We start from the raw sequence: 19,480 nt of genomic DNA on the forward strand, positions 1-19,480 counted from the left end.
CAGGCGGAGCTTCACTGTGAAGTGCTTTATCTAGCCCCTCCCCTCCCGGAGTTGTACTGGTCTCTTGTTTGGATGCCACACTTAACACTCAGCAGCTCCGCCTCCTGGTCACTTGCAGGAGCAGTTTCGGGCAGAATAAAACATAATATTCTCACTATATTCTCCTGATAATTAAAGCTATGTTTGTGCTGCTCTCCCCAGCCCCTAGTTGGTGCTATCAGAAGTTTAGCCTGGTTAGCACTGCTGGTGGATTCCCCTTTACTCACTTAAAAAGCATAGAGTGAATTTTCCCCTGTAATTGCGAGATTAATCAAATATCAAGTATCAATGTGACTAGGCCATAGCATCACAATCTAAGAATACACAAAGAGATATAGCATATACTTGTACATAGGAGGCAGCAGTATAGCAGTTATATACGTGTACATAGGAGCAGTATTATAGTAGTTATATTCTTGTAGATAGGAGCAGTATTATAGTAGTTATATTCTTGTATATAGGAGGCAGTATTATAGTAGTTATATTCTTGTACATAGGAGGCAGTATTATAGTAGTTATATTCTTGTACATAGGAGCAGTATTATAGTAGTTATATTCTTGTACATAGGAGCAGTATTATAGCAGTTATATTCTTGTACATAGGAGGCAGTATTATAGTAGTTATATTCTTGTACATAGGAGGCAGTATTATAGTAGTTATATTCTTGTACATAGGAGCAGTATTATAGCAGTTATATTCTTGTACATAGGAGCAGTATTATAGTAGTTATATTCCTGTACATAGGAGGCAGTATTATAGTAGTTATATTCTTGTACATAGGAGGCAGTATTATAGTAGTTATATTCTTGTACATAGAGGCAGTATTATAGCAGTTATATTCTTGTACATAGGAGCAGTATTATAGTAGTTATATTCTTGTACATAGGAGGCAGTATTATAGTAGTTATATTCTTGTACATAGGAGGCAGTATTATAGTAGTTATATTCTTGTACATAGGAGGCAGTATTATAGTAGTTATATTCTTGTACATAGGAGGCAGTATTATAGTAGTTATATTCTTGTACATAGGAGGCAGTATTATAGTAGTTATTTTCTTGTACATAGGAGGCAGTATTAGGCCCCTTTCACACGGGCGAGATTTCCGCGTGGGTGCAATGCGTGAGGTGAACACATTGCGCCCGCACTGAATCCGGACCCATTCATTTCTATGGGGCTGTGCACATGAGCAGTGATTTTCACGCATCACTTGTGCGTTGCGTGAAAATCGCAGCATGCACCTCTTTGTGCGTTTTTCACATAACGCAGGCCCCATAGAAATGAATGGGGTTGCATGAAAATCGCAAGCATCCGCAATCAAGTGCGGATGCGATGCGATTTTCACACACGGTTGCTAGGTGACGATCGGGATGGGGACCCGATCATTATTATTTTCCCTTATAACATGGTTATAAGGGAAAATAATAGCATTCTGAATACAGAATGCATAGTACAATAGGGCTGGAGGGGTTAAAAAAAAAATTATAATAATTTAACTCGCCTTAATCCACTTGTTCGCGCAGCCGGCATCTCTACTATTTTCATCTGTGAGCAATAGGACCTTTGATGACATCACTACGTTCATCACATGGTCCGTCCGCACACGCGCTAAAAACTGAACAACTGAAAACTGACTGCAATTGCATACCTACGTGCGCGAGTTTGCCGCAACGCATCCGGGACGCATCCGGACGTGCTTTTCTGCAGGGGGCCTTATAGTAGTTATATTCGTGTACATAGGGGGCAGTATTTTAGGAGATGTATTCTTGTACGTCGGAGGCAGTTTTCCTATACTTTTTACTCTGGGTCCCCAGTTTTCCTTGCTGTTTTTTGTGCATTTACGTTGTTTCTCCTCCATAATAGACTGAACGTGTCGGGGCAGTAAATAAAGGTGTTGTCTGGAGGGTGGATTGAAGAACATATGGTTTATCAGATGCCTTTGTTTGTATGTGTGATTGATTTTGTGCAAAACATATGGAAGTCAGTGAGTGTTTGACTTTCAGCACATGTTTTATTGCTGTGGAGCTATACCATAGATCTGAGGTCTGCACACTGGATGGGATATGCCTGTCTCCCCACTGAGAACACCTGCATGCTCAGTCGGGCTGTGCATGCATGTGTACGGAGGAATCAGAAGGAACAACCAAATAATCATTCAGCACATGGCCACCAAACGTTTATGACAGGTGTGAACAAATTCCAGGAACCAGGTATCAAGTGAACTTAGAAATTTGCTGCTGGCATCTAAATTTTAGGATTTTTTTGTCTCAATTTACTGTAGTAGCTTAAACATCATCCAAATGTCATACTGATATAGAGTACCTGAGAATATTGCTTCTCAGATCTGACATCCCCCGCTCCGTTTTGGGGTACGGCCACACGGTCAGGTTTTGGAAGCTAAAACCAGTTGTGAATAAAAAAAAATATAAGAAGTATTATTTATCTGTCCTTTTAATACTTTCCCTTTTATGATCCACTCCTGATTTTGGCTTCCAAAACCACATGCAGAAATCTGATTGTGTGACTTCCTGTGAAGAAATGGCAACCTAGGCTGCATAGTCCCATCGAATATGAAACCGTGCTGAATTTAATGATTAATAAAAGATATCAATCAAATAATATGAGGCTTTAAAAAAGTCAGTATTGCCCCCTATGTTTACACTGCTGAGCAGCTTACTGTGGGCAGGATTGTAATTCAGGCAGTGAGATGGTCAGCTAGGCTTGTTTGTGATTTTCATTCCTTGGGGCTCGTAATCTTATTTTTGCAGATCTGTGACCGTGAAGAATGGTAGTGCATTATAAGCCACACCCCTTCCTGATTAGCCATGCCCCTTTCTCGTGAAGACATCCCCCTTTCCTAATAAGCCATGCCCCTTTCTTGTGAAGCCACGCCCCTTTCTCGTGAAGGCACACCCCTTTGCTAATAAGCCATGCCCTTTCTCGAGAGGGCATCCCCCTTCCTGATAAGCCATGCCACTTTCTCGTGAGGGCATCCCCCTTTCTTGATAAGCCATGCCCCTTCCTTGATAAGCCATGCCCCTTTCTCGTGAGGGCATACCCCTTTCCTAATAAGCCATGCCCTTTCTCGAGAGGGCATCCCCCTTCCTGATAAGCCATGCCCCTTTCTCGTGAGGGCATCCCCCTTTCTTGATAAGCCATGCCCCTTTCTTGATAAGCCATGCCCCTTTCTTGATAAGCCATGCCCCTTTCTTGATAAGCCATGCCCCTTTCTTGATAAGCCATGCCCCTTTCTTGATAAGCCATGCCCCTTTCTTGATAAGCCATGCCCCTTTCTCGTGAGGGCATCCCCCTTTCTTGATAAGCCATGCCGCTTTCTTGTGAAGGCACACCCCCTTCCTGATAAGCTATGCCCCTTTCTCGTGAAGGCACACCCCTTCCTGATAAGCCATGCCCCTCTCTCGTGAAGGCACACCCCTTCCTGATAAGCCATGTTCCTTAGTGGACAATGTGTTCACTGACAGCTTTTTGGTGCAAATTGCGCTAGAGTTCTGCTGCATTTGTGATAATAAATCTCTCCCACCGTCTCCCATTAGTCTTCCCACCTTCCTTCTCCCTATAGTGAATCACAGCAATAGTTGTAAGGAGGATAACGAAGTGTGACTACTAGGAAATCCCATGACTTGTGTAATTAATGCTGGTAAGTGTAGTAACACGTTGGGGAATTATGGATGAGGTGGAGGAGATGTGAGGAGAACAGCCGCTCAGGACCTCTCCATCTTCTCCTATCCCTATGAAGGTGTCAGGAGGGAGCCATCAGGGCTTGGGTAACGCTCTCCTACAAGCTGGGACCTGCTCCTGCTCAGCATGGACAATTGCACCTCTGGGATGTTGTAGATAGTAAAACGAATGTATGGGGTCAACTTCATACTTTTTGGTTTTGTTTTTTTTACATTTTTTTTTTTTATTTTTATTTTTTTTAACCACTCATCCAGATGGATTGGGAAACTGATGATAAAATCATTCGGCCCACGTCTCCTTCATTCATTGTCGTAATAGAAAAAAATCTACTCGTAAGTTCTGAATTTAGTTGGATCCCAAAGTAAGTGGATGGAATCCGTAAATTAAAGGGGTAATTCCAGGTTTGGATTTTTGATGTGGAAAGAGAGGCAGAGACCTGATGATACAGACCGTCCATGTCAGTCTTGCATCAGGGTGGGGGTCACATATCACAATTATGCTGGAGGACTCCGTGCCGATGTTCACGGGCATCCTGCCCAACTCTGATGGCGCAAGCTTTATCATCGCAGCGTGACGGGCCGCCCAGCAGTCTCAGACCCGGCCGATTTTCACGATATCGGCTATTCACTCTCAATTAAGAAAATAATGTTTCCATTCACTTAGAGCAAGCAGCGATCTAGAAGATGGCCCAGGAGCCTGGCCTTATAAAACTGGTATAAGGGCTCATGTACACGACTATATATTTTGCAGTCCACAAATCACGGATCCGCAAAAAAAAATACGGCTGACGTCCTTGTGACATCCATATTGCATCCGTTTTGGAGTTTTTTTTTGTTTGAGGATCCATTGAAGTGAATGGTTCCACATACGGGCTGCAAAAAAAAAAAACGTAACCGACACGGGGGCGGGGAATACATTAGTGTGCATGAGCCCTGATGCAGGTGACTTACCTCCGTATAATATAAGCAGCCCTTGGTGCCCTCTTGTGCGCCCTCCTCCTCTCACACAGCCGCAGCCAGCTAGGTGTCTGGCTGGGGCTTCACGGCGACCCAAGATATAACTGGACTTGTCGCAATGTGACTTGCAAGTTGCTGCGACCCAATCTGCCCCCGATTCTGGGGTTGTGGTCGTGCTTCCTTGCAAGTTGTGTTGCGACCCCATTCGCCTGCCTTATTTTGCAAACCCGCAGCTCTACACAGCGATCTTTAGTCGCCATGCAGCCCCAGCATGAGGCCTCTTTCACACGTCCGTGTCTGTGATGACATCAGTCAAGATGGTCAGCGGTTCATCTGTGAAGGGTCAGTGTTTGGTCCCGGTGTCCGTTTTTGCCCTCAGTGTGTCATCTGTATTCTACAGCAGTGCTTAGCTGAAAATCAACGAACAGATAAACCGTAATAGGGCATGCTTCCGAAATAGTAACCAGAGCCCCACTGACCATGGAAACTTATGGATGTGTGAATACACATATTAAAATCAATGGAGAACACAGACCGCGCACATCCGTGATTCCGTGACGTGTGAATAAGATGCAGGACCATCCATGTAGTACAAGGACAGCTCAAATCTGCCGCTACAGGAGGAGTTCCGACAGAGCAGCTCCCCATTGTGGCTGATAGGGCGGCCCTGAGCGGGGGAACCCCTCTCTCATGTCCGTATGCCCTAATGGAGTATATGGACAGGGGTTACCTTAAAGTGGTTTTCCAAGACTTTAATACTGACGACCTATCCTGGATAGGTCATCAGTATGTGATCGCTGGGGGTCCGACACCCGGGAACTTTGCCCGACAAGCTGTTTGAGAAGGCAGCAGCGCTTGTGGGCCTTCTCTCAGCTTTTCCTAGGCCAGTCTCATGGCTTAGGCCTCTTGCACACTCGCCGGGCCGGAGCATGCGCACTGCGATGCCAATTGTTGGCACGGCATCGCTTTAACTACTGCGCATGCTCCGGCGAACGGCGCAAAACCAGCGGCAATGTGGCGTTTTCCGGCTCATGCGCAGTAGTTGAAGCGATGCAATGCCCACAATGGGCATGCTCCGGCCCGGCGAGGCAGTGCACAGTCGCAGGATCTCGGCCGGACCTTAGGATGACACAAGGGAATAGGAGGGCGGGCATATGCAGAGGTCGGGGCGGGGGAACAATGAAAAAAGGCAGGGCAGCTTGGGCACCAACACAGTGAACGCTGCCCCTGGGCACTTGCGGGGGCTCATTTGCATATCAATCAAAGTTCGTTTTTCCAGCTTCTGCAAGTCTAAAGACAAAGGTACCATAACATTCATGTATAGGTGTGCTATAGGGCAATGTAAGCGCTGTATATGGCCATATGGAGAGGACAGACTTCCTATAAACGCTTCTATGCAGTCATTTTCCTTGTTGAATTGAAAAAACATACTCTTTCTTTTCCCGTAGATCTGTATGAATAATGGAGTTGGGCTCCTGGGATACACTGCGATCTTGACTAATTCCCGTTTCATGTTTATTAATGGCATACTTGGCCATGCATGGGAAAAATCCTAAAGGGGTTGTGGTTCATGGGGACAGAAAGGGTCAAGCAGAACTGGCGAGGAGGAGATCCGGTTGCAGCAATTAACCGCCGGAGGTGGAATGGATCTTCAGAATGCGGTCTCTACAGCCGGATGGTCTGAACATCGACCTAGATTTGAAACCTTGTTTGGTGGAATAGTAATTTTTATTTTATTTTTATTTATTTTTTATTTTTTTACTGCTGGTATTAATTGTGAGGGTTAATGCTCCTTGTGAGTAATGGTTTGATCATATATCATCAGAGACGAGAACTAAGATGTATTGGATAAATGAAGTTATTTTAGGTGGAGAAAGATGTGTGAATAAGAAAATGACATTAGCTGCTATGTGATTTATTATTTATTATATTTTGTTTAAATTTTATTCGGACATTATGAGAGGAGTTGGTATTGTGACTAGAAAATTGCTATTTTATATTTTTTTAAAAATTCTATATTCTATTTTTATATGGATTTTCTGTGATAGTACCGTATAAAAAATAAAATAAAATTGGGATTTTAATTGTTTTAAAAAAAAAATCTGTCAATTTATAATGGAAGGGGGATGGGAGAAGATTTGAATGTTATTTTGACACCCATATAAAAGGAACGCCCATATGTGGGTGTATCATTCACTCCTGATGAAGCCGGGTCAAGCGGAGATTTTATTCTGTTTTAGGGCTCTTTCACACTTGCGTTCTTGTCTTCCGGCATAGAGTTCCGTCGTCGGGGCTCTATGCCGGAAGAATCCTGATCAGGATTATCCTAATGCATTCTGAATGGAGAGTAATCCGTTCAGGATGCATCAGGATGTCTTCAGTTCCGGTACGGAACGTTTGTTGGCCGGAGAAAATACCGCAGCATGCTGCGCTTTTTGCTCCGGCCAAAAATCCGGAACACTTGCCGCAAGGCCGGATCCGGAATTAATGCCCATTGGAAGGCATTGATCCGGATCCGGCCTTAAGCTAAACGTTGTTTCGGCGCATTGCCGGAGCCGACATTTAGCTTTTTCAGAGTGGTTACCATGGCTGCCGGGACGCTAAAGTCCTGACAGCCATGTTAAGTGTAGTGGGGAGCGGGGGAGCAGTGTACTTACCGTCCGTGCGGCTCCCCGGGCGCTCCAGAGTGACGTCAGGGCGCCCCAAGCGCATGGATCACGTCATCCATGTGATCACGTCATCCATGCGCATGGGGCGCTCTGACGTCATTCTGGAGCGCCCCGGGAGCCGCACGGACTGTAAGTATACCGCTCCTCCGCTCCCCACTACTACTATGGCAACCAGGACTTTAATAGCGTCCTGGGTGCCATAGTAACACTGAAAGCATTTGGAAGACGGTTCCGTCTTCAAATGCTTTCAGTACACTTGCGTTTTTCCGGATCCGGCGGGCACCTCCGGCAACGGAAGTGCATGCCGGATCCCAACAACGCAAGTGTGAAAGAGGCCTTATGCCTAATGATCTTATACCTTTTGTGAGTATAATAAAAGCTATTACCATTGGGAACCTTGGCGGACCTTCACTATGTGCCTGCACCTTTATATCTACAGAGGGGTAGAGGTTTTGTGACTGTGATTATCCTCCTGATCAAGCCCTAAAAGCTGTCTTATCCAATCCTGATCAAGCCCTTTGAATCACAGCCAAGTGAGGCAGCGCGACACCTTCCTTTGAACTATGTCATCTATAGGACTTATCGGGGCCCTGTCTCTCGCCACTAAAATAGAGAAGGTGATGTAAAAGCACAAAGGTCTCTTTCACATGAGTAAGGCTACTTTCACATCTGTGTTTTTCTTTCCGGTATTGAGATCCGTCATAGGGTCTTAATAGCGGGGGAACACGCTTCCGTTTTGTCCCCATTCATTGTCAATGGAGACAAAACTGAACAGAGTGCACCAGAATGCATTCCGTTCCGTTTGGTTGCGTTCCTATAGTGGACAAAAAAACAAAGCAAGCAGTTTTTTGAGCACATCATGGGATGCAGAGCAAGACGGATCTGGCTTGAGACACAATGTAAGTCAATGGTACCAGATCCGTTTTCTCAGACACGAAAGAAAACGGATCCGGCACCCATTGACATACAATGGTTTCAGAGACGAATCCGTCATGGCTATTTTAGAGATAATGCAACTGGATCTGTTCATAACGGATGCAGACCGTTGTATTATCCTGGCGGAAACGTTTTTTTGCTGATCCATGACGGATCCAGCAAAAACGCAGATGTGAAAGTAGCCTGAATTTTCCGTCCGGATGTGATGCATCTAGAGAACGCATCGCATCCGGACTGAATCCTGACCCATTCATTTCGGTGTCTCTGTGCATGTGTTCTACGCATTATCTCTGCGTTCAGGAAAAATCGCAGCACGTTCTATATTGTCCGTTTTTAACGCAGCCCTTGCTCCAGAGAAGTGAATGGGACCTGCGTGAAAAACTAAAGACATCCACATGCAATACATTTTTCACTGATGGTTCTAGGACAGGCATCCTCAAACTGCGGCCCTCCAGCTGTTGCAAAACTACAACTCCCAGCATACCCAAACAGCCTACAGGTATCAGCCTACAGCAGGGCATTGTGGGAGTTGTAGTTTTACAACAGCTGGAGGGCCGCAGTTTGAGGATGCCTGTTCTAGGAGATGTAGATTGTTATTCCTCAGTTTTTCTTGACACGCGTGAAAAACGCATACAATCCGGACGGAAAAAATCGCACACACAGAATGCAATCGTAGAAAAAAACGGACTGAACTTCCATGCAAAACCATCAGTTTTTCCTAGAGCAGATCCGGACACAATCCGTATTATTCATGAGGCCTGAAACTGAGGTTCATTTGTGGGAACTTCTGCAACAAAATTCTCAGTGTGTGATGGCGCCCAAAAGCCTTGTTCACACGTCAGTGTTTGATCAGTGATTTCTATCAGCGATTGTGAGCCAAAACCAGGATTGGAGCCTCCACAGACATAAGGTATAAGGCCTAGTTCACACGAACGTTTTTTTTGCGGGTGTACGGGCCGTTTTTTTGTGTTCCGTATACGGAACCATTCATTTCAATGGTTCTGCAAAAAAACCTGAATGTGTTCCGTATGCATTCCGTTTCCGTATTTCCGTTCCGTTGAAAGATAGAACATGTCCTATATTTGGCCGCAAATCACGTTCCGTGGCTCCATTAAAGTCAATGTTCCGTTTTTGCTGAACCATCTATTGAAAATGTTATGCCCAGCCCAATTTTTTCTATGTAATTACTGTATATGCCATACGGAAAAACGGAACAGAAACGGAAACTCAACGGAACTCAAAAATGGAACAACGGATCCGTGAAAAACGGACCGCAAAAAACTATAAAAGCCATACGTTCGTGTAAACCAGGCCTAAGGCCTAGTTCACACGAAAGTTTTTTTGCGAGTGTACGGGCCGTTTTTTTGTGTTCCGTATACGGAACCATTCATTTCAATGGTTCGGCAAAAAAAACTGAATGTGTTCCGTATGCATTCCGTTTCCTTATTTCCGTTTTTCCGTTCCGTTGAAAGATAGAGCTTGTCCTATTTTTGGCAGTAAATCACGGGTCGTGCCTCCATTCAAGTCAATGGGTCCGCAAAAAAAATGGAACACATACGGAAATTCATCCGTATGTCTTCCGTTTCCGTTCCGTTTTTTCTAAACAATCTATTGAAAATGTTATGCCCAGCCCAATATTTTCTATGTAATTACTGTATACTGTATATGCCATACGGAAAAACGGAAAAAAACGGAAACACAACGGAACTCAAAAACGGAACAACGGATCCGTGAAAAACGGACCGCAAAAAACAATAAAAGCCATACGGTCGTGTGAACTAGGCCTAAGGCCTCCTGCACACGAACGTATTTTTTTACGGTCCGCAAAAACGGGTCCCGTTTTCCCGTGATCCGTGACCGTTTTTTCGTCTGTGGGTCTTCCTTGATTTTTGGAGGATCCACGGACATGAAAAAAAAGTCGTTTTGGTGTCCGCCTGGCCGTGCGGAGCCAAACGGATCCGTCCTGAATTACAATGCAAGTCAATGGGGACGGATTCGTTTGACGTTGACACAATATGGTGCCATTTCAAACGGATCCGTCCCTATTGACTTTCAATGTAAAGTCTGCAGTCCCTTTTATACCATCAGATCGGAGTTTTCTCCAATCCGATGGTATATTTTAACTTGAAGCGTCCCCATCACCATGGGAACGCCTCTATGTTAGAATATACTGTCGGATATGAGTTAGATCGTGAAACCTCATTTCCGACAGTATATTCTAACACACAGGCGTTCCCATGGTGATGGGGACGCTTCTAGTTAGAATATACTACAAACTGTGTACATGACTGCCCCCTGCTGCCTAGCAGCATCCGATCTCTTACAGGGGGCGTGATCAGCACAATTAACCCCTCAGGTGCCGCACCTGAAGGGGTTAATTGTACTATCATATCCCCCTGTAAGAGATCAGGGCTGCCAGGCAGCAGGGGGCAGACCCCCCCCCCCCCCCTCCCCAGTTTGAATATCATTGGTGGCCAGTGCGGCCCCCCCCCCCTTCCTCCCTCTATTGTAATAATTCGTTGGTGGCACAGTGTGCGCCCCCCCCCTTCCTCCCTCTATTGTAATAATTCGTTGGTGGCACAGTGTGCGCCCCCCCTCCTTCCTCCCTCTATTGTAATAATTCGTTGGTGGCACAGTGTGCACCCCCATCGGCCCCCCCTCCCTCTATAGCATTAACAACATTGGTGGCCAGTGTGCGGCCTCCCATCTAACCCCCCCCCCCCCGATCATTGGTGGCAGCGGGTTACTAGCAATAGTACAATAGTAAAAGATTCATACTTACCTGGGAGCTGCGATGTCTGTGTCCGGCCGGGAGCTCCTCCTACTGGTAAGTGACAGATCATTTAGCAATGCGCCGCACAGACCTGTCACTTACTAGTAGGTGGAGCTCCCGGCCGGACACGAACATCGCAGCAGCCACCAGCAGGTAAGTATGAATCTTCTACTATTGTACTATTGCTAAGTAACCATGGCAACCAGGACTGTAGTAGCGTCCTGGTTGCCATGGTTACCGATCGGAGCCCCAGCGATTAAACTGGGACTCCGATCGGAACTCCGCTGCCACCAATGATGGGGGGGGGGGGGGGGAGATGGGAGGCCGCACACTGGCCCCCAATGTTGTTAATGCTATAGAGGGAGGGGGGGCCGATGGGGGGCGCACACTGTGCCACCAACAAATTATTACAATAGAGGGAGGGAGGGGGGGGGGGCGCACACTGTGCCACCAACGAATAATTACAATAGAGGGAGGGGGGGGCCGCACTGGCCACCAACCTATTATTACAATAGAGGGCCGCACTGGCCACCAATGATATTCAAACTGGGGAGGGGGGAGGGTCTGCCCCCTGCTGCCTGGCAGCCCTGATCTCTTACAGGGGGATATGATAGTACAATTAACCCCTTCAGGTGCCGCACCTGAAGGGGTTAATTGTGCTGATCACGGCCCCCTGTAAGAGATCGGGTGCTGCCAGGCAGCAGGGGGCAGACCCTCCCCCCTCCCCAGTTTGAATATCATTGGTGGCCAGTGCGGCCCTCTATTGTAATAATAGGTTGGTGGCCAGTGCGGCCCCCCCCCTCCCTCTATTGTAATTATTCGTTGGTGGCACAGTGTGCGGGGGCAGTCTTGTACACAGTTTGTAGTGTATTCTAACTAGAAGCGTCCCCATCACCATGGGGACGCCTCTGTGTTAGAATATACTGTCGGTTCTGAGTTTTCACGAAGTGAAAACTCAGCTATGAAAAAGCTTTTATGCAGACGGATCTTCGGATCCGTCTGTATAAAAAGTAACCTACGGCCACGGATCACGGACACGGATGCCAATCTTGTGTGCATCCGTGTTCTTTCACGGACCCATTGACTTGAATGGGTCCGTGAACCGTTGGCCGTGAAAAAAATAGGACAGGTCATATTTTTTTCACGGCCAGGAAACACGGATCTCGGATGCGGCTGCAAAACGGTGCATTTTCAGTTTTTTCCACGGACCCATTGAAAGTCAATGGGTCCGTGAAAAAAAACGGAAAACGGCACAACGGCCTCGGGTGCACACAACGGTCGTGTGCAGGAGGCCTAAGGGAGAGATCTGCACCTGTTCTGTGTTTAGAGCCGCACCTGGTTTGGGCTCAAAATCCCTGACCGAACACTGACGAGTTTTCTGTCCGGATGAGTCCTGGCCCATTCATATCAATGAGTCTACGTACATGAGCATAGTCCTAGAATTGCAGCATGTTCTGTATTGTCAGTTTAACCACTTGGACACGCCGGGGTCTGCTCGGTGTTGACGTTCATGGGGGGTTCATTTATCAATAATGGCGTAATTTGCGCCAGAAACATACTAACGCTACAAATCAAAAGTGGTGATTTGTTTCCCCTCCTATATCCAAAGGCACACACCACGTGTGAAATGTGAATTTTTTTAAATATCGACTTGATTATTCGGCTATTTCTCTTAATTTGTGACATTTTAACACCAATAGCACTAAAATAAGACTATTTTTTAAACCGAAATGCGCCACCCCTGTCCAGACCACACTTGCCACTTTTGAAGCCTTTTTTGCAGTGGTCAATTGTGACTTTTGTCTCTGTCTCGGGACGTTTTTCTCATTGTTTTGTTTTTTGACAATTTACTGACCAAGCCTTGCTGTTTAGCTCATTTCTATTCTATAATAAACGCCTCCTGTTTTGATACTTACCCATCACTTGTTCCCACAACAGGTTGGTTCTTCTTTTCATAAATGCGACTTTTTGCCATAGATGCGACTTTTTACACAAAACGCCACCACATAAGCTGTTCCTAGGCTACTTTCACACTTGCAGCAGAGTGATCCAGCAATCTGCATGCCAACGAACAGCATTTGTAGACGGATCCGCATCGCATTGCAAGAACGGATCCGTCTCTCCGTTTGTCATACGGACTAATGGATCCGTTTCAATTTTACATTTTTTTTCTTCACATTTTTAATGGTCTGCGCATGCACAGGACGGATCTGACATTCCGGTATTTTTAATGCACTAATACATTTCAATGTAAATGAATGCTGATCCAGCATTCCGGCAACTGATCCGGAATTTTGGACGGAGATAATACCGCAGCATGCTGCGGTATTTTCTCCGTCCAAAACGCCGTTCAGTGACTGAACTGATGCATCCTGAACGGATTGCTCTCCATTCAGAATGCATTAGGATAAAACTGATCAGTTCTTTTCCGGTATTGAGCCCCTGTGACGGAACTCAGTGCCGGAAAATAAAAACGCTTGTGTGAAAGTACCCTTAATTGTCTGCAACAATTTGAGCCATTTCTGCCCATAAGAGGATGATAAATGAGGTGTAATATGCGCCAATTTGATATAAACGCCAAAGTGTGCGGGGCTAACTTATTTCTGGCGTGATGCATTTGTTATGGTGAAAATTGTGGAGAAAACAGTTGATACATTTGGTGCAAATTAAAACGCTATTCTTTTTGGTGCATTTTACAACATAATTCTGGCGCAGCATACTTAATAAATGTCCCCCATGGTATTTTGGGTGGGTTTGTCCCTTTTTTATGTTACTTTTCCCCTCATTCATTTCTATGTAAAGTCTTTCTGTCCATTAGCAGTCAGTGTGCACCAGCCTAGTGTGGAGCCGGTGCCAGCGCCTTTTTACTACCATCCGGTGCCACTGACTCATCCCCCGACGGGCAGGGTCCAGTGCTGGTGCCGTGTCTGCCATCTAATGTACAGTGACCTCTCCCAGCCCCCATTCATAGACCACCATCAGCCCTGTCATTGTCTTCCTGCGGGGAGAGTCAGTCATTAGGAAGCGGCGTTGTGTGCGCACAGCGGGGCCCATGCTCTGCATCCTTATTAACAAGGGCCGTGTTTGTGTGTTGTGCTTGCAGATGGCCCGGAGTTAACGAGATGCTGCGGAACACCATGCCTCACTTTCCCACGGCCCTGAATGGTGAGTACCTCTCTCCATGGACTGAATATTGCTATATTGGGGTTTAGCAGAGCTGGATTTGCTTTTTGGGATTGCATTGTTGACTCATAGCGATAACCTACTGCAGTCTTCTATGATGCATTGAGAGATTACAAAAAGTAGTAAAAAAAAAAGCAACAGGCTCCACTCTGCTACATCAGACGAGCAAAAAGAGCAGGACGCCTTCCCTGGCATTGCATATTGATCACACTGAATGGCTTATGATCTTTTATTATATAAAACCTGTTATTACACCAGGGGTCGGCAACTTCTGTTGTAGCTGGGTGTTGTAGTTTCCAAACAGCTGGAGGCTGCTGACCCCTGCATTAGACCAGCAACGAACGAAGGCATGCATCAAGCAAGCGAAAAACTAATTGACAGTTATAATACACTGCAATACATGAGTATTGCACGGTATTATAGAAGCAAACAGAGTCGCCTTATGGGACAAAAAAAATAATTAAAAAAAATTGAAAAGTAAAGAAAAAAAAAAGTTAAAGAAATACAGAAACTGAGTTTTGTTGTTGGAAATAAGAAAAGATCTATACATAATTACCGTAATATTACTGTATATATTATAAAACCTGTACTGCAAAATTATCCTGCATGATTACTGCTGTAAAGAAAAAACTGAAAGCAATGCCAGAAATGTTTTTTTTTTTTTTTTTTTTTTTTCCCACCCTGCTTCCAAAAACTGGAAAAGCAAAACTTTGGGTTCAACAAGCCAAAACGTTGACTGGGTCAATCCCAATGGCTTAAAGGGGGTTCTCTGGGGATGCAGTATTGATTCATTGCTCTGCTAGATTTATATCAAGCTGGCAGCTGAAGAGGAGTGTCTTCTCTGCTGCAGCAGCTCAGGGGGCGTGTCTCGCTCTCCCTATCACAGCTCAGGAGTTGAAGGATGAAACTGAGCATGTGCGGCCTTCTCAGTGAGCAGGACAAATAAATAAGAAAAAGAACAAACAGCAGGTGGCGCTGTACAGATACATCTTATCGAATAACTCAGTGGCTATGCAAATTTTTTAATTACATTCAATTACAAAAATATTCAGATCCAGTTGCTGGTTTAAAAACTGTAGAATATTTGTCGTGGGACAACCCCTTTAATTAAGTGACCACAGCAGAGGTTTTGAAAGCTGTGAGGACACAGGACTGGATTTGTATAGATTAATCTCGGACATGTCACTCTTGTGATCTGGCCCGGTGCCCGTCTGGACTTACCTAGAGGGCTTTACAGTATTTGCACCACAGACAGAGCCCAGTTTTTGGCAGTGTGTAGTAAATAGAGGCAGGGCCTGGCGTCTGGGTTTTGTGACAGTGTCTTGTTCTGCCCAGCTCGGAGTAATTTATTCTGCGTCTATTATAATCCTGCCTGCAGATTATAGCGTCTTCTCTCTTGCTGAGTCTTTATGATTGCATTTCACAAATTTTGGGCTAAAAATTATTCAGCCGTTCTGTCACAAAGAGTTATCTAGCTGTGTAAATCGTGCTTTCACTTTGTGCCATCATCTAATAACCCTTATTTCTAAGATGAGAACTGAGCTATAATGAGTGTTTATAAGGTCCGAGATAATGAGCCGTCACACTGATCGGAAACCGTAAAAATACAGAGCCTGCTACTAGAGAATCTCAAGGCTGTACAGAGAAAGGGGCTCAACATTTTTAATAAAGACTAATTTGAAAAAATTATTATTAGTTCAAAATTAGTACAATGCAATAACAATAAAAATTAAAAAATTGCCCCAAAGGTGTCCATAGCCTTTGTGTCCTAAGATATAATAAACTTGGATTTTCAGTAAAATTTTGTCTGTATCACTTTGAAAACTTGCATTGGACATCCATTGCACTGCTTATCTTGCAATGACCTGTGTGATAGTCCAGCGGTTCATTAACAATTGTGCAGGCTTCGGAGCTCAACTCTCCCATTGTCTGTACTAATCCTTCCTCTGGTAATTTCTGGGAAGTGCCATCTTTATAGCAGGTCTCTGTGCATTAGGCCTCATGCACAGGAACGTATTTTTCTTCGGTTTCTGTTCCGTTTTTTTACAGGTCTGTATGCGGAACCATTCATTTCAATGGGGCTTGAAAAAAAACGGAACTGACTCCATGTGCATTCTGTGTCCGTTTTGCAAAAAAATAGATGTCCTATTCTTGTCTGTTTTTGCTGACAAGGACAGGCATTGTTAAACTGGATCCGCCAAAAAAAAAGATGCAAAACGGATGTCACACAGATGTCATAATTTATTTTTATTTTTTGTGTTTGCGGATCTGTGTTTTGTGGACTGCAAAATACATACGGTCGTGTGCATGAGCCCTTACAGGAGCTTGGTCAAGCAATTGCTGGGTTCATCTGACAATAAGATTGCTGACTGTTTCCAGACCCCATCAGTGGGGTCTGACTCCCGGCACGATTGAAGGGGCTGTGGCACGCCACCGAGCGCTGCATCCTTTTCAGTCAGCAAGTGGTAGTAGTATAAATACCGCCGAGGTCTGGAGTAAGGCCTCCTGCACACAAAGGTTTTATTTTCCCGTTTGCTTTCAGTTTTTTGCGTTCCGTATACGGAACCATTCATTTCAATGGATCTGCAAAAAAAACTAAAGGTACTCTGTATGCCTTCCATTTCCGTATTTCCGTTCAAACATAAAACATGTCCTATTATTGCCTGCAAATAACGTTCCGTGGCTCTATTCAAGTCAATGGGTCCACCAAAAAGCGGAATGCATCCGTATGTCTTCCGTATCCGTTCCGTTTTTTGCGGAAACGATCTATTGAAAATTTTATGCACAGCCCAATATTTTTATGTACTTACTGTTTAAACATTATTCCAAACGGAATGGAAGCGGAAACACTACTGAAACAAAAAAAAGATCCATGAAAAACGGACCGCAAAATACTGAAAAAGCCATACGATCATGTGCAGGAGCCCTAAGCATGAGTTTCAGGTGGAACCCAAGCCCTGGCGTTTGAGGGGTCCTGAAGGTCCTCCTGCCATATAAGACACCAGTATAATAAACGGGACGGTCCGGGCTTTAGTACAGATTTTACATTGGGCCCCAGGAGCTTCATGTTACGCCTCTGGTGCACACTCAGCAGCCATGTGTAGAATAAGCGTGAAGGACGTTCACATGTGGATCTTGGAGACAGAAGTGATGCACACAGTGCCATATCTGATCCCTGTCCGTGTGGATAGTTAATTGCACCCTAAGATCAGGATCCCATGACTCCCGCCCGCAGCAGGTAAACCTGTTTGCACTTACTGGGGCGTTGCATGCTCTTACAACTTTCTTAAAGCTACAGCATGACCATTGTAAATCCCTGTTGCAGTGTGATACAGGTTATGCAATTGGCAGTCTGACGACGAAGGGCGAGAGGGCTGGAGGCAGACCAGGGGCCCCTGAAGGACCGTATTCCCTGTTGTTAGAGCAGATTTAGATATACACCAGTACATTTTAGAGGACCTGTCACCTCTCCTGACATGTCTGTTTTAATAGTTTCATGCCTTGCCATGTAATTATTTTGGACCCACTATTCGTATAGCTCTATATTGTGCCATTCATGTATTATTTCTACCAGAAGTTATGAATGAATTGCTAGCAGTCTGCAGTAAGGGTACAGAGGGGTGGTAACCAGTTGGGGGGGTGTGCCTGCACAGTCTGACAAGAGCAGCACTGATTGGATAGTGTCAGACTGTGCAGGGACACACCCTCAAGTGGTTAACACTCCTTACTGCAGACTGCTAGCAATCCATTCATAATTTCTAGCATGAATAATAAAGGAATGACACAACACAGAGCCATATGAACAGATGTTCCAGAATTGTTATTACACGGGGAATACATGAAGCTATGAAAACAGACATGTCAGGAGAGGTGACAGGGCCTCTTTAACCACCTCCGGACCGCTGTACGCAGATTCGCGTTCCGGAGGTGGCAGCGCTGCGCACAGTCACGCATATACGCGTCATCTCGCGAGACGCGAGATTTCGCTCAAAGCCGGCCCGCGCATGCGCATCGCGGGCCGGCAAAAGTTAAAGAACAAGTTCGTCGCCTGCCAGCAATGATCATTGGCTGGCAGGCTGGCGATTTTTAAAAAATCCAATGACAAGCCATATAACAGATCATATTAGTAAATATGATCTGTTATATGGCTTGTCTGCTTCTCTGCTGGTCCTTTTCGTCGGTTGGATCCAGCAGAGAAGCAGACTGAACTGTGAGTACACCAAACACTTCACTGTAGCCCCAGATCACCCCCTGCACCCCAATTAACCCTTTGATCACCCCTTTGATCGCCCCTGTCAATCACCAGTGAAAGGAAAAAAAGTGATCAGTGTAAACTGTCACTTTTTTTTTTCACTAGTATTGGCTGTTAGGTTTTAGGGATAGTTTAGGCCCCTTGGTTAGGTAGTTTAGCGTCAGTTAGCGCCCAGCCCACCGCACCGCAGTCACTTTTATTCGCTGATTAGCGTATCGCTAATCAGCATTTGTACTTTTATAGTATCTGTAAGTGATCAAAACTGATCACGGTCAGATCTATAATAGTATTAGTGTCACTTTAGTTCGCCCTCCACCCAAAACGCAGTGTTTGCCCGATCAGGCCTGATCGGTCGCCCACACGTGCGTTCACCCACGCCCGCCCCACCGCAGTGACAAAAAATATATATTTTTTGATCACTGCACATTCATTTTACACGCACTGCGGCGATAAAAAAATCAGTTTTGATATTTTTTATCAACCGCAGCGGCCTCCGGTACTTCGCTAGCCTCCCCTTTGTAAGACAGGCTTGCTTTTTTTCTTGGGTAGTCTCAGGGAATACCCCTAAATTTAGTAGTCCAAAATGTCAAACAGGGGGTATTCTTCTGAAGAGGCCTACAGGATTCTGACCCAGTCGGATGAGGAGTGGGAACCCTCATCTGATGAATCTAGCGGGTCAGAATATGAACCTGTGGAAAGCAGTGGCTCTCTGACCCAAAGTTCGGACGAGGAGGTGGAGGTCCCTGGCAGCACCAGGCGTACCCGGCCCCGTGTCGCTAGACCACAGGTTATGCAGGATCCGCTTCAAGAGCAGCAGAGTGGGGCTGTCGCTGCCGGATCACGTGGTGAGGCATACACCAGCAGCGCAGCCCTCCCTGGACCTAGTACCAGCACTGCCGTACAACATAGTGACGTGGCGAGCACCAGAAGGGCAGTTGAAGCTGGTACGGTGGCACGTGCAGTAGTTACCCCGT

At 45.5% G+C, this 19,480-nt stretch overlaps 1 protein-coding gene across 4 annotated transcripts in view; it reads left to right on the top strand.

Moving 5' to 3' along the window:
- Positions 1–19,480, top strand: part of ITSN2 (intersectin 2) — a 165,235-nt gene that overhangs the window by 24,522 nt on the left and 121,233 nt on the right. For all 4 annotated transcript variants that reach the window (XM_040427429.1, XM_040427431.1, XM_040427433.1 and 1 more), the window contains exon 2: positions 14,175–14,236. In XM_040427429.1, the coding sequence (XP_040283363.1) occupies positions 14,194–14,236 (43 nt within the window). In that variant the 5' untranslated portion in view covers positions 14,175–14,193. The remainder of the gene's footprint in view (positions 1–14,174; positions 14,237–19,480) is intronic.

The sequence above is a fragment of the Bufo bufo genome, chromosome 4 (genome assembly GCF_905171765.1).
Source record: "Bufo bufo chromosome 4, aBufBuf1.1, whole genome shotgun sequence".
In the NCBI taxonomy this organism is placed as follows: domain Eukaryota; kingdom Metazoa; phylum Chordata; class Amphibia; order Anura; family Bufonidae; genus Bufo; species Bufo bufo.